The sequence below is a fragment of the Carettochelys insculpta genome, chromosome 1 (genome assembly GCF_033958435.1).
Source record: "Carettochelys insculpta isolate YL-2023 chromosome 1, ASM3395843v1, whole genome shotgun sequence".
Lineage (NCBI taxonomy): Eukaryota > Metazoa > Chordata > Testudines > Carettochelyidae > Carettochelys > Carettochelys insculpta.
The window spans coordinates 20,035,504-20,055,281 of record NC_134137.1 but is presented as its reverse complement, the minus strand read 5'-3'; the positions used below and the strand labels follow the sequence as shown (position 1 = coordinate 20,055,281).

The following is a 19,778-nucleotide window of genomic DNA, read 5'->3' as shown; positions in this document are numbered from 1 at the left end:
TAAAATGTTCTTGCTCAATGTTTTTTGCCTTCCTTTTTCCACAAGCCAAGTCTTTAGCCATAGAGCAGGCATAGTAAATAGTTTTATTAACTTTCATGCTACCATTGATGCTTCATTAAGAATGGTGATGCATATCAGCAGCAGTCACGTTATCATCATATGGTGACATACTTGCTTTGAAGAAGTTCTGTGTATTAGCTGAACTACACGACCTTTGAGTTCTGTTTGTACTTTTCAGAAAAAATGTTGTGATTCAAATCTTCTGGTCCACAATTGCTACATCAACATCATTTCTAGGTAGGATATTCCTGAGTCCTGCTTTTCAGGAATAAACTCAAATTCTTCTAGTGTGGTGACTCTACACAAACTTTGGGGTGATGCTGCCTGTATCAACCACAGCAGAGAACTGATTAAGAATCAGTGTTTAAGGAAACAAGCTACCTGTCTGAGTAGCGCAGTAGTCATCCTGATCATTGACATTATTAAATTTCCACCAGGGATCAGGATTTTTTAAAGACTCAGAGATTTTCCCATAGTTCGATAGACTCACAGGCATTCCCTTTCTGTGATGATGAGACAGGCATAATATAAGAACCTAAAGAGTCCACTACCAAAAGGCCCCACAGAATACAGTAAAGAAGCTTCTTCTTGACTCTTATGCAAAACACTGGCTTCAGTGAAGTTCACACCTGCTTGCCCCAGAACTGAATCTGACCCTCTGCTTTAAGTGAATCTGGCCCTCTCACCCATTTTAAACAGATATTAGCAAATCTAGGATCTCCCAGTCCTTTGGCTGTGCTGCTACTTGCTACCCCACTCTGCAACAAGGAAGCTACTTGTGAGGCCCACTGAGCCTGAGAACATGCGCCAGACATCCCAGATGTTTTTGAATGGCCTCAGTAATAAGCATTTAAGGTAAATGGGTTATTCTGAGATACTGTCATATGCTGCTGCCACTACTCCTCTGCCAAGGGGCCGAGGCAGGGGTGCCACACAAGACACAGAAGTTCTACAAAAATTGCTTTTCAACCACCATTTTCAGACAGACCATCAGGGGACCATTAAAACTGTTTCCTTGCTGGCTGCCTATCCAGAGCAGAAGTTGGCCATAAGCCTTTTTCATCTCTCCTCTGTATGGAGCAGGGATGGTGTCCCTAGCCTCTATTTGCTAGATACTGGGAATGGGTGGCAGGGAACGGACCACTCAGTGAGTGTCCTGTTCATTTCTTCTGAAGCGCCAGCCATTGGCCACTGTTATGAGTTGACCCAGCATGGCCATTCTTATGTTCTCATGAGCATGAGCATCACTGACATGTTTGTTAAATGCAAATCAGCAACACAGCCATTACGGAACCCCATGTTCTTTTGGGTGAGTCAAGGACGGAAGGCTCTAGATCATGGGTTTAAGAAACTTCCAAGCACACTGTCACCGTTCACTGGTGCACCACCAGGGATACACAGCACGGTTATTTTTAGGCCCTCAGTTTAAGGAGTTCTGCTGCTCTAACAGCCTGCCTGCCCCTCAACCACCAGGACCCTGACCTTGATCCACAGTGACCTCTCTAACTCACTCTGTTTCAACCCTGTACTTCAGCCTCATCCTCTCTATCTCTTCCAAACGTTCCCCACCCCCAACTTGTCTTCCCTTCAACTTCAATTTAACAGAGTACAACAAACAGAACTCCTTCCCTCCCAAGACTTCCCAGCATTTTCCTGCACTGTTGAAACTTCACCCTATGGCCTGTCAGCCACTCAGACCACTCAAATGTGAGTTGTCTTCTATTCTTCCCTCTCCCATGCCCCCAAATCTGAGTTTTCCTCTCTGCTGTTTCTAAAATCTGACCTTTTATATCTGGTGCACCCCGCACATATTCTGGTCCTTCCTCATTACCTCCAAATGTTGACAACTGTAACCACTTTTTTACTGGCTTTCCTGGCCCTGACTGGTGACAGTACAGGCCAGTTTGTTTCCCGGCCACAGCATCTAACCAGCTTTTAGCCCCCTCCAAGTCTCAGCAGGCTGCCTGGTGTGCAGCCAAGCACAGCCAAGAAGAGGGAAGGGCAGCTGCTGCAGATGGCCCAGCTGTGCTGGCTCAGAGGTAGAGCCCCTGGGCCCACTCCCTGCAGGCATCACATCCCGCAGGGGGCCACCCCTCCTTGCGTCTTCCTCATGAGACAGATTATCACTGGACAAAACCACATCTGGTTTTAATCGCCACCAGACAGGGACAAAACTGTACAAAACAAAGACTGTCCCATTTTAAACCATATGAATGGCCACCCCGCTCAGCAACCAAGGCAAACTTCACTGGTACATTGCAATTAGGGAGCATTCAGTGGTTGAAGTAAAGAAACAGGCCTCAGAAAACCTGTTTTCTAGTGCCATGTCTGCCTCTATCTTGTTCTCTGACCTCAGGTAAAAGGTTTATCCTCTCCATGCCTCAGTGTTGCCCTCTGTAAAGCAAGGCAGTTGAAATGGGCCTACATTTGCAAATCACTGCAAGAACTTCAACAGAAAGATGCTATACATCTGCATGTTATAGTTGTGTTATTTACTCTTTCGAATGAGACTTCAAGTGCCAGCCTTGCGATCCCACGGTGTGCTTTGCTTTAACAGCAGAGTCCTGACTGCATTTCATCTTGGATAATGTGAGTGTGTCTCTCTGAGAACTCATGTGGAAGTGGAAGTTCTTTACATTTCAACTCAACCTCCTCTTCATCCATCAGAACACGGCAGTTGTTGTAAAACATAAGGCCATTGCGCCCACTTAGTCCTGTACCTTGTCCTCCAGAGAGGCCCGTGCCCACTGCCTCAGAGGAAGAAACCCTGCAGTAGGATATTACAGGATAACCTGGCCCAAGGGGAAGTTCACTTCAGTACCCAACATCTACCTCTTTGTACTCTGAAGTACGATGGTAACTTTGACATTTCTGTTGTCTATATAAATGCATAAACCCCTTTCTGAATCTTTCTAAGCTCTTGCCCCTATGGTACCTTGTGGTAATGAGTTTGACAGGTTAATTGAATGTTATGTGGAAAAGTATTTCCTTTTATTAGTTTTGAACGGGCTACCTGTCAATTTCATTGAACTCCCCCTTGTACTTGGGAGAATCAATTCAACTGATCTTCTTTCTCTAGCTCACTCATTTTATATATTTGCTTCATGTTGCCTTTTATTCATCTCCTCCTTCCATGTTTAAACAATTTATATACACTAGGAGAGACTTCCCACTTTGCATAGGTGTTAATTGTTTTGGTTTAGAAAGGAAAGAATTATTTTCACAACATAAGAAGATGCTGGATGTTCTCAGGTGTTTTCAAAGCATGACCACACCTTTGTACTCACTGGTTTGTGTACCCTACCTTTCCCATGTGTGGGACACATGCACATCTATGCATAAGTGTGCAGCCACCTTCGCTCCCACTAGCCACAGAGTAACACCCTTGTAGTAACTACCGCAATTGCTCGCATGGAAAAGCAACAGCAGGAAACTACTGGTGCATTCTCATCTTCTTTCAATGCACCTGGAAGTGAAGAAGAGACACCTCACTGCTCACCATGACTTGGGAATTAGCACACATCAGTGGCCTTTCTAAGAAGCTTCAAATTGGGCAGCAAAAATGGAAGCACCCCAAAGTCACACATCAGCCACTTTTTGAAAATCTTGGCCTTCAGCCATTATAGCTATAAAGGTAACCTTCAAACTATGAGCCATGTGTCACCGCTATTGTCACTGCCTATGTCTGCTGGCAGTCTGAAACAAGAGCTCCAAAAGCTGTGAACTCATCCATCTCGGAAACCTAATATATCTAATAAATATTTAAATATGAATACTATTACACCAAGCAAACCAGAAAAGATCATAATCTGAAGATTTTCATGAACGAGAGGAATTTGGGAGAGACCATTCATTATATTCTGTCAAATGTGAACCCATACATTTACTCCTGGGGGGAATTCTGGGCCAAAAAATTAAAAATTCTGCACACAATATTTTAAAGTTCTGCAAAGTTCTGAATCTTTTTTTTGTCAAAATAACACTATATAATCACTCCAGTTTCAATTATTTGGGCAATTTATTTCAAAATACCTGTCAACAATATAGACATCAAGAAAAAATACTCCTCTTGGAGTAGAGTTAAAGAAACCTCTAGAGCAACCAGTTGTGGGATAGGGGGGGCTGCATGTGAGCCCTTCCCCCCCCACCAGCCAAGATCAAACATTTGCACCTACCTCTTCCCAGAGCCCAAAGCTAAACACTTGCAGCCTCACTCCTCCCAGAACCCTTACTCCCCACAGCTTCTCTACTGTCCTGCCAGAAGAGATAGGGCAGTGCGGCCCTGCCCTTATTCACCCTTGGCCATAGCCACGTCTCCCATGCTGTCTCCCATCTCCAGGGGGAGGAGGATCAATCTGGGCAGCCAGAGCATGCATAGTCTCCACCTCATTCAGACTGCGCATGCCACTCGCTGCAGGCTGGAGAGATGGGCTTTGCAGTATACAGCAGCCTGTTCTGGCAGCCTGCAGTTCTGCAGGGGAAACATCAAAATAGTGCACAGAACATTAATTCTACCTCGTGCAGTGGTGCAGAATTCCACCAGGGTACATAATAGGAACAGAATTGGACACTTCATAAACTGTACGAAGGCACATAGGCCTCTTAGCATCAATTGCACCAGGCAGATGTATGAGCCCGGCATGTAGATGAGCCCTTCTGTGGCCCATAGTACGAACAAAAAAGTGCAATAATTACCTGACTGTGCTCCAGAAATGCAAAGAGCCACTGGAGCTTTGTCATCAAGGGCTGAGAATTGCTTTCGGTTAAATTCAGCACTGAATGCCTAAAACTTTAAAAGCAAATCAAAAACACAGACAGAGAAAATCAGCCATTGGGGGAATCCAATTCCAATTTCTGCAACAGGCAAACAACAAACAGACAGCAGCGTTGATAGAGAAGGAAAAGAAAACCTACTCTGAGGCCATGAAAAGAGCCTGAATGATGCTGTTCATGTAGCAGGTGTTACCCAGGTTAATTAACCCAATCTTCCCTGTGTCGGATTTGGAAGCTAGACGTGGATAGAAACAGGCCAGCTCATTCTTCTGGGAGGTCCAAGCGTTTTGTCCCAGTAAAAGCTTAATTCGGTCCTCATTTGGAATTGGAAGAGCCTTAGAAGCAACCAGAGAGCTTGGTCAAAATTCATTTCACTTCCTGTGATGCCATAAAGGATTGCTAACAGGTACCAGTGGGACTCCTTGGCAAAGTTTGAGTGGGAAATTCACGTCACTGGAAAATCACAGACCTACTGTGAATTGCTTAAGGATCATATGGCTTACTATATTTTTATTTGGATTAGAGGGGTGGCTAGGAGCAACGATTGTGATCAGGGCCTCACAGCACTAGGCACCGCACAGACGCATAGTAAGAGATGGTCCCTCCCCAAAAGGCAGGGCAAGCTGTCCAAAAGATCCCGATGTAGAATCAGAAGCATCCCCTTCCCTCAAAGTGAGGAGGGCTCAGACACAAGGTTTTGCTTCAGGCCTCTCTCTAATGTGGAGATGGTTCCTCTGTATGGAACAGCAAACTAAAGATAGATTATATGTGATTCAGATGACCACACTGAAACTGCAGGCCTTACTTTGACTGCTTCCATGACCGGCTCATAGAGATCTGGAAAGCCTGAAAACCGGAAGAACATACAGTGGATCAGCTCGGCCAGCTGCTCCAGGCAGCTTGTTGCTGAGTTGGAGTCTTCCTTCTTCAGAGAGGTCACCAGTCTGGGAATGTGGGGAAGAAGCTAAAAAGGCAAAGCACATTCATTCACATGGGGCTCAGATTAGGTATGCATTTTCACCATGCACAGCACTAAGGTACTGGTGTGAAATTCACCCTAGCACACATGGCCAGTGCATCACTTAAATCCCATTTAGGGCACCGGGGCAATATGTGGGGTGGTGCAAAGGGGGTCACATGCACACCCCAGCATATGTCCCCTCCCCACCCACACACCCCATCAGCACCAAGCCACTTCCTGTGAGTGCAGAGAGCTCCCCTGGAGCAGCACGGCCCTCGAGCAGAATGTGATTCCTATCTCACACTGCTCTCCACTATGCGGCTCCGGGGCAGGGTCGGGACCACTCCCGCACTCACCAGGAAGTAATGTGGTGCTTCTGGATGAAGAGCAAAGCAAGGGCAGAGCAGGGGAGGAGTTGGAACATGGGCAGGAAGGGGTGAGGAAGGGCAGAGCAGGGGCATGTGCCTCCCCCACCCCCTTTGCAACCACCCTCACAAGTTCCCACTGTTAGAGCTTTACCTTGAATCTATTGAAGTCAACAGCAAAGCCCTATGGGTTTCAGTGGTGCAGAATCAGGGCCTTACCCCTTATTCTGAGGGCTTAATTGACGATTAAGTATGTTGCCTAGGCCCTTGGTTAGCCCTTTGCACAGAAGGGACTTTCGCTCTATCAGTCTAGGCTGTCTGATCATAACATCCTAGGGTTGGAAGAGAACTCAGGAGATCATTGAGTCCAACCCCCTGATATAAGCAGGGCCAAGCCCAACTAAATCATCCCAGACTGGGCTCTGTCAAGCAGGGACTTGAAACCTCTAGGGATGGAGATTCCACCACCTCCGTATGTAACCCATTCCAGTGCTTCACCAGCCTCCTCAAGAAACAGATCTTCCTAATATCCAACCTAGACCTCCCCCATACACACACTTACTGTGGAATGGAACGTTGCATACTGGAATGGAGCACTAAGTCGTTTAACCTGAAACTATGAGCTACATATACTGCTGACTGAACCTACCTTGATTAATCTGTGATTTGTACCATTTTATTACAATCCCTACAAACCTCATTACAGTTGTTATAGCCTGATGTGGGGAGGAGATGGTCAAAGAGCCAAACTGATTATTTTGTTTTAAATCCACTCCTTACACAGGACATTAAAGCAAAAGAGCAGCTCTTGTTTTACAGTTTCCAAATCCTGCGGAATTGTACACGAGTGCCCTCTGCTGGGTCTGTGTGAAGTCTGAACTAATATATTGTTCCCAAATGTACAAATGTGCTTAGAAATTCCCCTGAAAATTCATGCAGCACTTCTCACTAATTTGTTTCCTCAAAAACAACAAGAAGTCCTGTGGCACCTTATAGACTAACAGATATCTTGGAGCATAAGCTTTCGCGGGCAAAGACCTGTCAGATGTCTGACGAAGCAGGTCTTTGCTCACGAAAGCTTATGCTCCAAAATATCTGTTAGTCTATAAGGTGCCACAGGACTTCAATTTGTTTCCTGTGATTTCACTTCACTGGAACTACTGAATTACTATTTTTGACGGAAATTGTCTCTAATATCACCAATGCCATGAGAAACAGTTGCATGCCTCTTTCCTTTCAAGCATTAATCTTTTGCTAAACTGGTGATTTCATTAATTGAGAAGAATGTCAAATTTTGTTGTGGAGGGAAACAAGCACCTTTTTGTGATCATTATCTTCCTAAGATGCAATATGAACATTTCTCAGACCTCATCAAAAACATACATACCAAACATACAGATAGGAAGCCAGACAGGTTTGTCCCTAACATTTGCCAAACAAAAGAAGGGAAATTAAGTCCAGGAGGAGTTATCAAGGAAAAAAGGTAGGAATTGGCTTCCAGTCTTCATCTCTGGTCTCCTGCTGTAGCATATTTGCTCATTCCTTGCAATCAACTCCATCTTAGGCTCACAGCACCCTAAACACACTATCTCTGCTTCCCTGATGCCACCATCAATCTGCTGCAAAGATGGATGCAAATGGTTCTGAGGATCAGCTGGGGAAGGACTGGGGACAGATTTGTGGCAGGCCATGAAAATAATCTTAAGAACCTCTGGCCATGAAAAATGGTTCTCTAGTGTTTTTGCTTCCAACATCCTTTTTAGCTGCCTTTACTACTACAGTATATTCATCATACAGTGATGGGCTATATATCTTTTAAGTCTGGATTTAGCCTTACCAAGTGGAATGCTTCATGCGAGTGCTGGAAACTCAGCAGCATGTACAGCAGAACGGACAGCGCTCCCTCCCTCACAATGGGGTACAGTAACTTGGAAAAGACCTATGGAGGAAAAAGCACACAAATGCCAGGTGCACACCCTTACCAAGGCACCATGTTAAACCTGGTAGCCTTGGGTCTTATTTAGATTGTGGGAAACACTTCTGCATAACTCAGGCAACTCTGATTTGCTCTTATAAACCAAGTACAGTAAACTCGCAATTTAATGGATCCTGATTTAATGGACTTCAGAAATAACTGGCTGTCCACAGCCTCTGCCTTCCCCCAAATAAATGCCAGCAACTCAGCAGAGCCATCGCCACTGGAGCCGTGGGGCTGGAGGAGCTGCTGCCACGGCTGGGGCTCTAGGAGCAGCTGGGCGCCAAAGGAGGCACAGCGCTGAGTGTGCCGAGAGCCGCGGGAGGTGGAAGGAGCCAGGCCAGCATGCTGCTCCTCTCCCAGTAATTGGGAGAGGGAGCTAGAGGTGTGAGGGGGAGAATGGGGCAGGAGGGGGACAGTGAAGAGAGGGCAGAGCACAGGAGTGAGTGATGGGTTAGGAAGGTCAGTGCATTGTCACAGAGTAGAGCCATTCAGATTTAATGGATTTTTGGCATTAATGGACACTCCCCTTTCTCCCTATCAGTCCGTTAAATTGAGGGTTTACTGTTGGGTGAGGGCTGCCTGGTGTGTGGATGGGGAAAGTGCCATAGGATACAACTTCAGACAGCGTAGGATCTAATAACAGGAGAGGGAGAGGATCTTCTCAAGGCACAGGCTAAGGAGATCAGGGGTATTTCCAGTACTGGGATGAAGGACCACAACCAAGACTGAGTTCTCACTGGGCTACTTGCTGCTGAGAGACAATCCCTGCCCTGAAGAGATGTCATTCTCAAAGGACGAGATATGTCCCGACTGCCCCACCACAGCAAGCCTAACGCCAGATAAGCCTGGTGTGAAGAAGACTGCAGGGTCAGAGAGTGAGCCTGCCCTACGCACACCGTGCAGCAACAGCTTCTGGCTTGTGAAGCTGGGCCTGGATCACAGAGTCACCAGGTTTGGCTTGGCCTACCCTCCATTGTAATAGCAGGGAAGCAGAGGGTGGTATTGTGACCAAATGCAAAGCTCTGCCTGTGCCAAACTGAGTGGTGCTTCCACCATGTGCTGCCAACCCACATGTCTGGAGAGGAGAATAGGACAGATGCCATCACTGTCTTGGTGCCCAGACCCCACCCCACAGCCTCAGCTGTGCCTGGGCCGAGAAGTGTGCACTTTGCCCAGGCTAGAGCCTAGTAGTGAGTTAACCCAGCCCTGGATAGGTAACCTTCCCACGATGGGACCCACTGGTTTGGAAATATGGTCATATGGAGTCAATGACAGAGCCATGACCGCAACCCAGAGTTCCTCTGAAGGCCATACTGACCTTTTCAATTTTCAAAAGAGTGACTTCAATCAAGATGCTGAACTTTTTCACTGCAGCCAAACCCTTCAGTAGAGCAATGATCCACTTGTCTATGTTCTTCCCAAGGGGCCAAGAGACCCAGTCAATCATCCTACAATGGAAAACAAAAACATGGACTCGTGGTTTAACCTATGTATTATAAAATTCATGATGCCCTAGACAATCCTGTCTCCTCCAAAATCCTGTCCAGAAGGTTGGGATATCCCAAGGAGAAACTGCCCCAACATAAACCATCCCAGATATTACACCAAGCCCTGTGACTAGCACTACATAGTGATTAAGAAGGTCTGATCCAAAACCTACTAGAGCGGGTGAGGCGTCTTCCCTCCAGTGAGTGCATAGAATAGCAGAAACATGGGGTTAGGAGGGAACACCACAATCATCTAGTCTAACCTCATGGCAAGATGCAGAGTTTGTTGTGTTCTCTAACTGTGGCAGGAGACCCCAAAATGGGCCAGGCTGACTCCATTTTAATGGGGTTGCCACGGCTGGTTTACGCTTGATGGGGCACAGGGTTGAAGCCAAAGCCCAACCCCCACTGCTCAGGAGTGAAGTGCTCAGGTAATTTTTTTTTCTTTTTTTCCAGAAGTGGGTTGTGATGCACTGAAGTTTGGAAATGGCTGGTCTAAACCAGGGGTGACCAAAACGGGGTTGGATCCGTAAAGGTGGCGTGAAATTTTGTAAGGAGGGCGCAGTATGATCAGCTGCTGGATCTCAGGCTCGTCCATCTCATTAAAAATGTTGATACACGTTACTGGTTTTAGGTATGTGTATTCACATTTATATACCAATTAATAACATTTTTACATACTACAGGCCGTGTATACACGTGCCCCAAACTTCGAAATGGCCATGCAAATGGCCATTTCGAAGTTTACTAATGAAGCGCTGAAATGCATATTCAGCGCTTCATTAGCATGCGGGCGGCAGCCGCGCTTCGAAATTGACGCTCCTTGCTGCCGCGCGGCGCGTCCAGATGGGGCTCCTTTTCGAAAGGACCCCACCTACTTCGAAGTCCCCTTATTCCCATGAGCTCATGGGAATAAGGGGACTTCGAAGTAGGCGGCGTCCTTTCGAAAAGGAGCCCCGTCTGGACGCGCCGCGCGGCGGCAAGGAGCATCAATTTCGAAGCGCGGCTGCCGCCCGCATGCTAATGAAGCGCTGAATATGCATTTCAGCGCTTCATTAGTAAACTTCGAAATGGCCATTTCGAAGTTTGGGGCACGTGTAGACGTAGCCACAGACTTATTTTCTTACACTTGCTGAAAGGTGGGGTTTTTTTCCCCATATGAACATTCCTGAAATTTCCATCAGTTAGGATTACTTTAGACAGGTTGGGGGGGCCCTGCCACTTGCAGGGACGAAAAGTGGGGCCCAATATAAAAAGTTTATTCACCCCTGCTCTAAACGATCCAAGCCAGATGGCTCTCCAGCCTCCCTTGGAAAACCTCCAGCAAAGGAGTAGGTAGTCTGTTCCATTGCCCTACATCGCTTAAAACATAGGCGCCGACCCCATGGGAGGGTGCTCCAGAGTTGGAGCACTGTGGAAACCATCTTGTATAAGAAGCCATTTCACATCCCTTACTTCTGCACGTTCACAAGAGCCTGTACTTTTCTTGACCTATTGGGGAATGGCAGGGAGGATGAGCTCTATGGAATGCGTTAATGGGCTGTTTGGAGTTAAGGCTCCAGCCCCCCGGTACCTGTTTCTCTTTGCTGATAACGGTTTCTCTTTGAGAAGTGATTTACGATTCTCTAACTAATTGCCTCTGACACTGGGCTTGTTTGTGTAAGGGTATAAAATACTAGAGTTAGCTGCATCAAGCAGACTTGCTGGACCTGGTTGTACTAGTGTCCAGTTTGGCTCATCTGTTGCCTTACTGAATTCAATAAAGCTGAATGTTAGCTGCTTAAACGCAGAGAAGTCTTTTGCTTCAACAGCACCCATGGAAAAAATATCATGAGGGCTCAGCACACACTGGCAACCCCTCACATCAGCTTCTCCTCCTCCCTCCCTGCAACTCTCACCAGCAGCAATCAGCTATTCACTGGTGTTCAGGAGGTTCTGGAGGGAGGGGTAAGAGAGAGGACAGGGAGGGGGCAGAATGGGACAGGAAGAGGCAAGGAGGGAGGCAGGAAGATGAGGGACAGGAAGCGGGTGGGAGTGGCTTGGGAGAAGGGGTGGAGTCTGGGCAAGGCGTGGGGCAGAGCAGGAGTTGAGCACCCTGCCTGCAGCTAATAAAGACAGTGCCTTTGATTAGGAAGCTTTTCCTGAGATGGGTTTCAGTGGGTTTGGGACCCATGTACAGAGTTAGGCTTGGTAGAATTTGTTTCTTTTTACCATAATGTTAGCAGATAATATCAATGGCTTTCCTGAAACATTTTTTCTATTTTTATCCATTTAAATTTTTACAGTTTCAGGAAATTTTGCAGAAGTTCAAATGCTAATTACTTAATGGTAGTATTTACTGGGATTCCAAAAGTTAAAAGCTTTACAATGTTTGGTATTAATACACCGATACTCAACATGTCAAAGTACACAGTGTAAATACCCTTCAATCAAACTCCAGTAAACTCTCAAGCAGCATTTTTCTTGCTTTGCCTATTTGTCATTATAGATGATTACCACTGGAAACGTTTTCTCATCATCTGTGTGTGTTTATGAAACCATCTTGGGATAATTGAGGCTTAATGTAATCACAGGCAGGTTTCCGACAGAACCCAACACAGGTTCCCGGCAGGTGCTGGGGAGTCTGGGTTTCCAGGTAGGGTTTCCAGGCTTCTTGCCATAAAACTGGGGAGCACAAAATCTACCCCCAGATTCACAACGTGGAGTCAAAAAACCTTGAGACCGTGCCCCCTTTAGCAGCAATGAAAAGGACCAGAATCGTGCTCCTCTTAGCCGTCAGCAGACTTTGGAACCACAATTTGTTTCAGAAACACTATGTGTCTGAGGTTCTGAAATGCATTTTTTTGAATTTTCCCATGAACCAGAAACTCCAAACTTCAGCTAGCTCTCCTACCACCTACATCCAGCTTAGATAGTGCTTTTCATTGCTAGATCTCAAAGTACTTTGCAAAGACCAGAAACACGATCCTCATTTTATAGATGGAATAAATGCCGTGCCACTGAAGTGCAGCCACACAGAAAGACTTATGAGGACAGAAAGATATTAATGATCCACTGAACTGCACTTAAAACCTGAGGAGCTAAAGTCCATAGATGTACCAAAGGTTCAAGGACAATTTTTGTTAGAGGCATTTGTCTCCAATGTCCTTGTCCAAAATATCTCACTCCTCATTCCCCCCACAGCTGGTTGTACTGTGTGCTGATAGCTACAGCCTTCCCACCCCAGAAGTGGCTGCCTTCACTCATCACTGCAAGATTTTTCTGTGCATGTAGTCTCCAAAGCACTCTGAAATGCAAGGAGCTGTATATTATGTAAACTATTACTGTATTTGCTGTCTGTCATGATAGATGGTTTTATGCACAAAAAATAAATCCCCTTTCTGTGACTTTCAAAGTAGCAGTACTTTGGAGAAGGGATGATGTTAATGTAGCTGTCTGCAGCGCCATCAGTTTATAAACACTCCACCAAAACTTCCGGCTGGCTCCTAAGTGAATCTAATTACATTTCATGAGCTCTGCTTAATGTTTCGGTAGCAATGAGTAATCATTTGTCTTAACCGAGAATTTTAAAGGAAAGATGCAATTGATTTTGAGATGGCTATTTTTGGAAGCTAGAGCTCTTAGCAGCATTATCGATTTGAATGCACAACAACCTCTGGGATTAGCTCCCCAGGAAAAGAAAGAAAAGCAAGCAGGTTGGAAAGTGCACTGAAATACAAAGGTACCTTGACTCAGATCACTTAAGACTGTCTGAAAACAAGTGAAATCAAAGAAAATGTGATGGTGGACAGGGCATATACGCAGAAGCCTCTGATTTATCTACAGTTCAAACATAATGGCTATGCCAATAAACAGTGGTAGCTCCCAACGTGCAGCCTGAGATGGGGTAAACACATCCAGCATTCAATGGAGCCAACAGCCACTGTGGGCCCCAGAGGAAGGTGGGAGGGGTCCCAGCTCCTCACTCCCAGAAGGGTAGGATCAAGGGAAGGAGGGGCAGTGCCTCAGACCATGGTGCTGAGTCCCACCCTTGCTTCCTCAGAGGACAGAGCAGTGATGCCATGGTGTTTCAAAGGGGTCTGGGGCCCAGGGTCCTTTGAAACACTGGGCTCCAGTGCAAATGCACCTTTTGCCTCACCCTGTTCGTGGGCATGCTGGGATTAAACAGGAAGGAAAGGGGTTAATGCCAGGAAGAAGATGAGCTCCACTAGGCAACCTTGACGGAGGCGTTTGTACTTCAGCTCATGATGACAGCATGCACACAAGCTGGAGGACAGGGTAAATGTGGGTGTCAAAGGACAGCAGAAAGTGGCCTTGCTGAGGAGCCCACAGGATGAAGACTCTCCTAAGCCAACCCAGCACAAGGAATCTGGGAGAGGGCTGAGTTTTGGGACTTGGACACAGGTCCAACGAGGAGGCTGGTAACCCCTGAGAGGAGACTCCATCCTGAGCGTGACCTTGAAGGTCCACCTTTATAATGCCAGATGTTCATTCAGCCCTGTTAGCTGCTCCTGTTCTCTAGCTCCTCTGGCCACTTAGGAGCTGGCTCTTTAAACCCTTGTTCCTCTGGAGTAGCCCACCCTACAGTTAATGGGTGCGAAAGTGATCAGGGATAAAAGCCTCCACCACTCATTCATTCCTTGGCAACTCCATTGAGTCTACTAACAAGGGGGCTGTTACTTCATGATCGGCACTGAGACTATCCCACTCCTTTCACGTGGGCCAATCACCATTCAGTGGCAGCTAATTTCCATCTCACCAAGTTCAGGCACATTTGAACCACTCTCCTGCAGAAGTAAAAAATTCTCTGGCCTTTTACCCATCCAGTCCCCCTTCATTCACCACTGGAGCAACCAAGAGAGACAGTTCTGCCCTTGGAGGATAAAAGAGACACTTGACTGTATTTTGAGTGGCTAAACCCTACCGTGTAGTCAGCAAACTAGAGGTTAAAACCATGATTCAGAGGGAAGTTTTGCCCTATGTAATTTTGAATCTTGGCTTCTGTAAGCCTTACACTAGATATGGAGTTTGGCTGAAGGGTGCCTTGACTCTATTTCAGGAATAAACATAGACAGGAAGACTGATTTTTCCCTCTTGTACAACTAGCTATAGAGCTGCCTGTCCTGCATTAAGCACATATCATAAGTGCTACTGCAGAGCAGAACACTGAGTGAATGATAGACATCAATTAGAGAATCTGACAGAGGAGATAAGTAGCCTTGCATTCAGTTGCAGGTCAGCAAAAAAGCCCTATGGGGCTCAAATGCAGTCAGGAAATGGGAGAAAGTACAACTTTGGTTTTCCTTTATAACCTCTCTCAAGTTCAGTAATTCCAATGCATCCATCAGGGTGCTACGCAAGCTCTGAACTATGCAGGGTGCTACGCAGTCTCTGAACTATCCTAAACTCTTAGGGCTGGAAGGGACCTCAGGAGGTCATTGAGTCCAGCCCCCTGCCTAAAGAAGTATCAACCCCAACTAAATCAACTATATCGTGAACTGATCTGTATACAGCCCACAGCCTTCCATAGCTCCTCATGCTCCAGGCTTTCCAGGCATGTGGCGCTCCCTGTTCTATGTCCCTCGGTCCTGTGACTTTTACTGGAGCTAGGGTAGAGGACAGCTGTTGCTCCAGAAGATAGCCAGTTGTCCCTTATTAGCCATAAGCACTTGCAGCTCTACTGCGTAGGGACCCTCCTGGTAGCCGCCAGAGAGCAGCTCTGAGGTAATTTTCACAGTCAGGGTGATAGCCAGGGATATGTCACCAGTTAAATAAAGATCCAGTGAAAAAGCACTGGCAGTGGCACTCATCTTGGACAACAATTTTCAGAAATGCCTGGCACTTTGGGGTGACCAGCTTCAGACACCTTACAGGGACCTGTCTTTCAGAGGGCAGGATCTCAGCACTTTCTGAAAATCAGGCCCCTTGAAGGTGTCCCAAGTTGGAAACCTACAAACCACAAATCCCTGCTGAAAATCTTAGTTCTGACTCCCATAGTCGTGCATGCTTTGAAGATAGGAAGGAGAGAGAGTGATTTTTTTCTGTCAGACAACCTCTCAAACATCTACACTAGGGCTGTACAGGATATCGGCCAAGAGCATTCTGTTCCTAAGCCTTAGGCTGGGGATGAAATTGCTTGGAAGGGTTGAATGTAGGGATTGGCCAGGTCTTTATCTGGTCTGAGGATGCATAGCAAGAAACTTCCCAGCGTGTTCAGCAATTGCACCTCCCTACATCTCCTACCTACTGATTGCCGTCATCATCTGCACATCCGTTATGCTGTCATCGTTGGTTAGGTTTCTTATGACACCGTCCATGAGCTCCAGTGGAACATACTGAACCACGCTGGCCAAGGCATTTGATGGTGCTCCCTGCTCCTCTGTGAGATATCAGTAAGAACAGACAGTGTTAAAGCTGATAGGCATTGGGAATCCAGTTTATATTATCACTAGCAGATGAACCCAGTGTTGCTCAGCTCTGTAATGAAGTAATTTTTTGAAAATAAGTGAAAAATGTACATGCTTTTTTCCCTCAATTACAGTATTTTTCAGAAATGTGTGCTTGTCAGGTGGGGGCTGGGGCTCTGCAGGATAGCCCTGACCTCCAGCTACGCCCCCCCACCAGCCAGCAGCCCCCAGCCTGCTGCTGCCCTCCAGTCCTGCATGTTCTCCAGGGGTTTTTGGCTTGGGCTAGTGGCTTCCCCAGCTTCCAGTGGGCTCCCCCACTCCCACAGCTTGTCTGGGAGGGCAGGTTCTGGGCGGGTGCCCTCCTCCAACTGCCCCTCCATAGCTGGCAGGCTGTCTGGGGAGGGTCCAGACTCCAGAGGCTGCCCCCACAGCCTGCAGGCTGTCTGGGGTGGGGAGCCAGGCTCCAGCTGGCCCTTCGTAGTGTGCAGACTGTCTGGGGGGGCAGACTCTGTGGGCTGTCCCCCTCCAACTTTTCCCCCTCTAGCAGTTCCCCCATGGTATGCATGCTGTCTGGGCGAGGCCAGGCTGCAGGGAGCTGCCCCTTCTCCAACTACCCCTCCCACATACTCTCCCATAGTCTGCTGGCTCTGAGGGGGCAAGCTTCAGTGGGCTGCCCCTGCTCCAGCAGCCCCCTCATGGCCTGCAGGCTGTCTGGGTGGCACAAGGTTCCAGGGAGCTTCTCCCAGCCTCCACCATCCACTTCCTAGGTGTTCTGTGAGGCAAATGGATGTTAGCCCTGGAGTATGATATTGGTTTTCTAACAATTGGCCAATTGCTTCTGATGCCTAGAACCTATGCAAACAAAGTCCTTCTCTATGCTCGCTTTGCACTGATCAATCTCTATCACCCCAGTTGAATGATCCTGGATATTTACTGCTCCAGGGCATGCCTCAAGAGGGAGGTTTCGAAGGCACCCACGGCACAAAACTAGGCGGAGAGGTAGATACGTTGGAGGGTAGAGAGAGAATCCAGAGTGACCTGGATAAATTGGAGGACTGGGCCAAAAGAAATCTGATGCAGTTCGACACGCAGTGTAGAGTCCTGCACCTGGGGCGGAAGAATCCCAAGCATCATTATAGGCTGGGGACCCACTGGCTCAGCAGGAGTATGATGGAAAGGGACCTAGCAGTTAAGGTGGATGAAAGGCTGGATATGAGTCAGCAGTGTGCCCTTGTAGCCAAGAAGGCTAACAGCATACTAGGGTGCATTAGGAGGAGCATTTTGAGCAGATCTAGAGAAGTGGTTGTTCCCATCTATTCGGCACTGGTGAGGCCACATCTGGAATATTGTGTCCAGTTTTGGGCCCCCCAGTACAAAAACGATGTGGATGTGCTAAGCAGGTTCAGTGTAGGGCAACAAAAATGATTAAGGATCTGGAGCACAAGACCTATGAGGACAGGCTGAGGGATTTGGGCTTGTTTAGTTTACAGAAGAGAAGACTTAGGGGTGATTTAATAGCAGCCTTCAACTTACTGAAGGGGAGCTCTAAAGAGGAGAATGAGAAACTTCTCAGTGGTGTCAGATGGCAGAACAAGGAGTAATGGTCTGAAGTTGAAGAGGGAGAGGTGTAGGTTAGATATTAGGAAAAACTACTTCACCAGGAAGGTGGTAAAGCATTGGACTGCGTTGCCTAGAGAGGTGGTGGAGTCTCCTCTCCACCACCTGGCTGGACAAGGTCCTGGCTGGGATGACTTAGTTGGTTTGATCCTGCTTGAGGGAGGGGGCTGGACTGGATGACCTCCTGAGGCCCCTTCCAGCCCTATGATTCTATGGTTCTATGGCAGAAAGCTGCCAACTCACACTGGAGATTGTGGAAGTGGAGAATGGGCATTTCCCTACCCACAATGAGTCAGGACCCCTACTGACGTCTGAAATTCTCCCTCAAGTGCTTTTGTAACAACTCAATAGGATCACAAACACAGGCACAATCACTTCTGGCACGCGGCTTAATAGACATCACAGAGAACATGGGACATGGAATACAGCGCTTCCTGCTCCTAAAGCCAGATAGCCTCAGTGCTGAAAAAAACAATGGTGTATCTGTTTTCTTACATTCCTGAAATGCTATATAATTTAGGATCCTATAAAATGTAGGACATTCTAGTTTATCAAGCACACACCTGAAAACACACTGTATTATTTTTACCTGTTGAAGAAATTATTGTAAAAAGCTCCTTCAACGATGGCAGAATGGAGGAAGTCTGAGCTTTCCAGATCTTCTGCAGCAATCCACTCACTTTGTTCACATGGTCTAGAAACTCCATGATGTCATCTTCTCTCTCTGAGAAGCACTGGAACTGCCCGATACACCGTATTAGCTGCTGGCAAAACAAAATCTGATGTTTACCAGTGGGAACGCACTGGGGGTGCTGGGATAAGAGCTTACTGATCTTCGCGCACTGCTTGGGTCCAGGCCGCTCACAGACTTTACGGAGCACTTCAATCCTCAGCAGGCTGAAAATGTCACCAGCTGATGGGCTCTCTGAGATGAACTGCAGTCCCAGGTGGATATAATCTAGTACATAAAGGCTCCTTTTTCCCACAGGCCCATAACCTTCCTGGAGAAGACTCAGGAGGAATCGAACGTTGAAGAACTCCTCAAACTCCTCTGGGTGGTAGTGACCATAAACTTCTAAAATCTCTTTGCCAATCTCTCTCTTAAACTTGGTGTCACCCATGAGGTAGAGCTTGGTGGAAAGTTCTAGCATGGACCAGCACTGGTCGCTGTCCATGGGCTGCTTTATTGCCTCAATGACACGTCTCACTAGCCCTTGTTTTACACTGTTGGGGTATGAAGACATCATCACGGCTTCTAGTATCTTGTCCATTTCTGCCTTCAGACTCTGAAAGAGTGTGAAATGGCAGCACATTAGTCAAGCTGCTATTAGTTTTACTTCAACACTCAACGCTACTGAGCGCCCATAGGTCCTGCTGGCATCAGCATGGCAGGATTGGACACTCAGCACTTCTGGAAAGCCAGACACTTTTATTTGGGCCCTTAATTCTAGATTTTGGAGCACTGTTAAAAGATTGCCAAATCTCCTGCTCCCACTCCTCACCCACCCCCGTCAATCTTTAATATTACACAAAAAGGGTCACGTTATTAGAGGAGAAAACCTTGATTGTTCCCCCTCACACTATGCGGTGTGACCATCAAGCAGTAAAGACAAAACTCAGAGCTGACTGAGATATGGGAATAACCCTCAGAAAGGGTCACTTTGCATCACTAGAGTGGGGACATGCAGTTTTCTTAATCAGTTTCCCGGGGGTTCCTCTGGTGCAATGTAAATCTAGCTCTATACTAAATCCTCCCAGCCCCTGGTGTAGTGCACAGGGAAGGTGAGAATGGCTTGAGGGAAAGAGACTAGCTGGGGGACCACTGCACTTCAGCAGTCTCTGAGTGTTGTTGCAGCCTCTTTTGGCTTTGTACTGCAATTAAGAGCTGCCTGGACATGATTCGTACCAGAAGTCAAGTTGGTCCTAAGATCAGGCAGCTGCAAAAGTGACTTGACGCTGCCTGAGTCCTGCAGTAAGCACAGTCACATCTGAGAACTGGAAAGCCATGCAACGCTGTACTGCTGTCATCCGCATAACTATCAAAATCTACTTCCTGGACAACACTGATTATCTCATGTCATTTCTAGCCCCTAGAGGTGTCTGGCTACGGTGACCACATTGCCCTATGAC

At 47.0% G+C, this 19,778-nt stretch overlaps 1 protein-coding gene across 1 annotated transcript in view; it reads right to left on the bottom strand.

Annotated features, from left to right (window-relative positions):
- Positions 1-18,919, bottom strand: part of USP35 (ubiquitin specific peptidase 35) — a 38,808-nt gene extending 19,889 nt beyond the window's left edge. Inside the window, exons 1-7 of the mRNA XM_074983288.1 lie at positions 18,238-18,919; positions 15,868-16,003; positions 9,456-9,585; positions 7,997-8,098; positions 5,639-5,797; positions 4,975-5,168; positions 4,756-4,849 (exon numbers count right to left, since the gene is read on the bottom strand). Of these exons, the coding sequence (XP_074839389.1) occupies positions 4,756-4,849; positions 4,975-5,168; positions 5,639-5,797; positions 7,997-8,098; positions 9,456-9,585; positions 15,868-16,003; positions 18,238-18,919 (1,497 nt within the window). The remainder of the gene's footprint in view (positions 1-4,755; positions 4,850-4,974; positions 5,169-5,638; positions 5,798-7,996; positions 8,099-9,455; positions 9,586-15,867; positions 16,004-18,237) is intronic.
- Between the last annotated feature and the right edge of the window lie 859 nt (positions 18,920-19,778).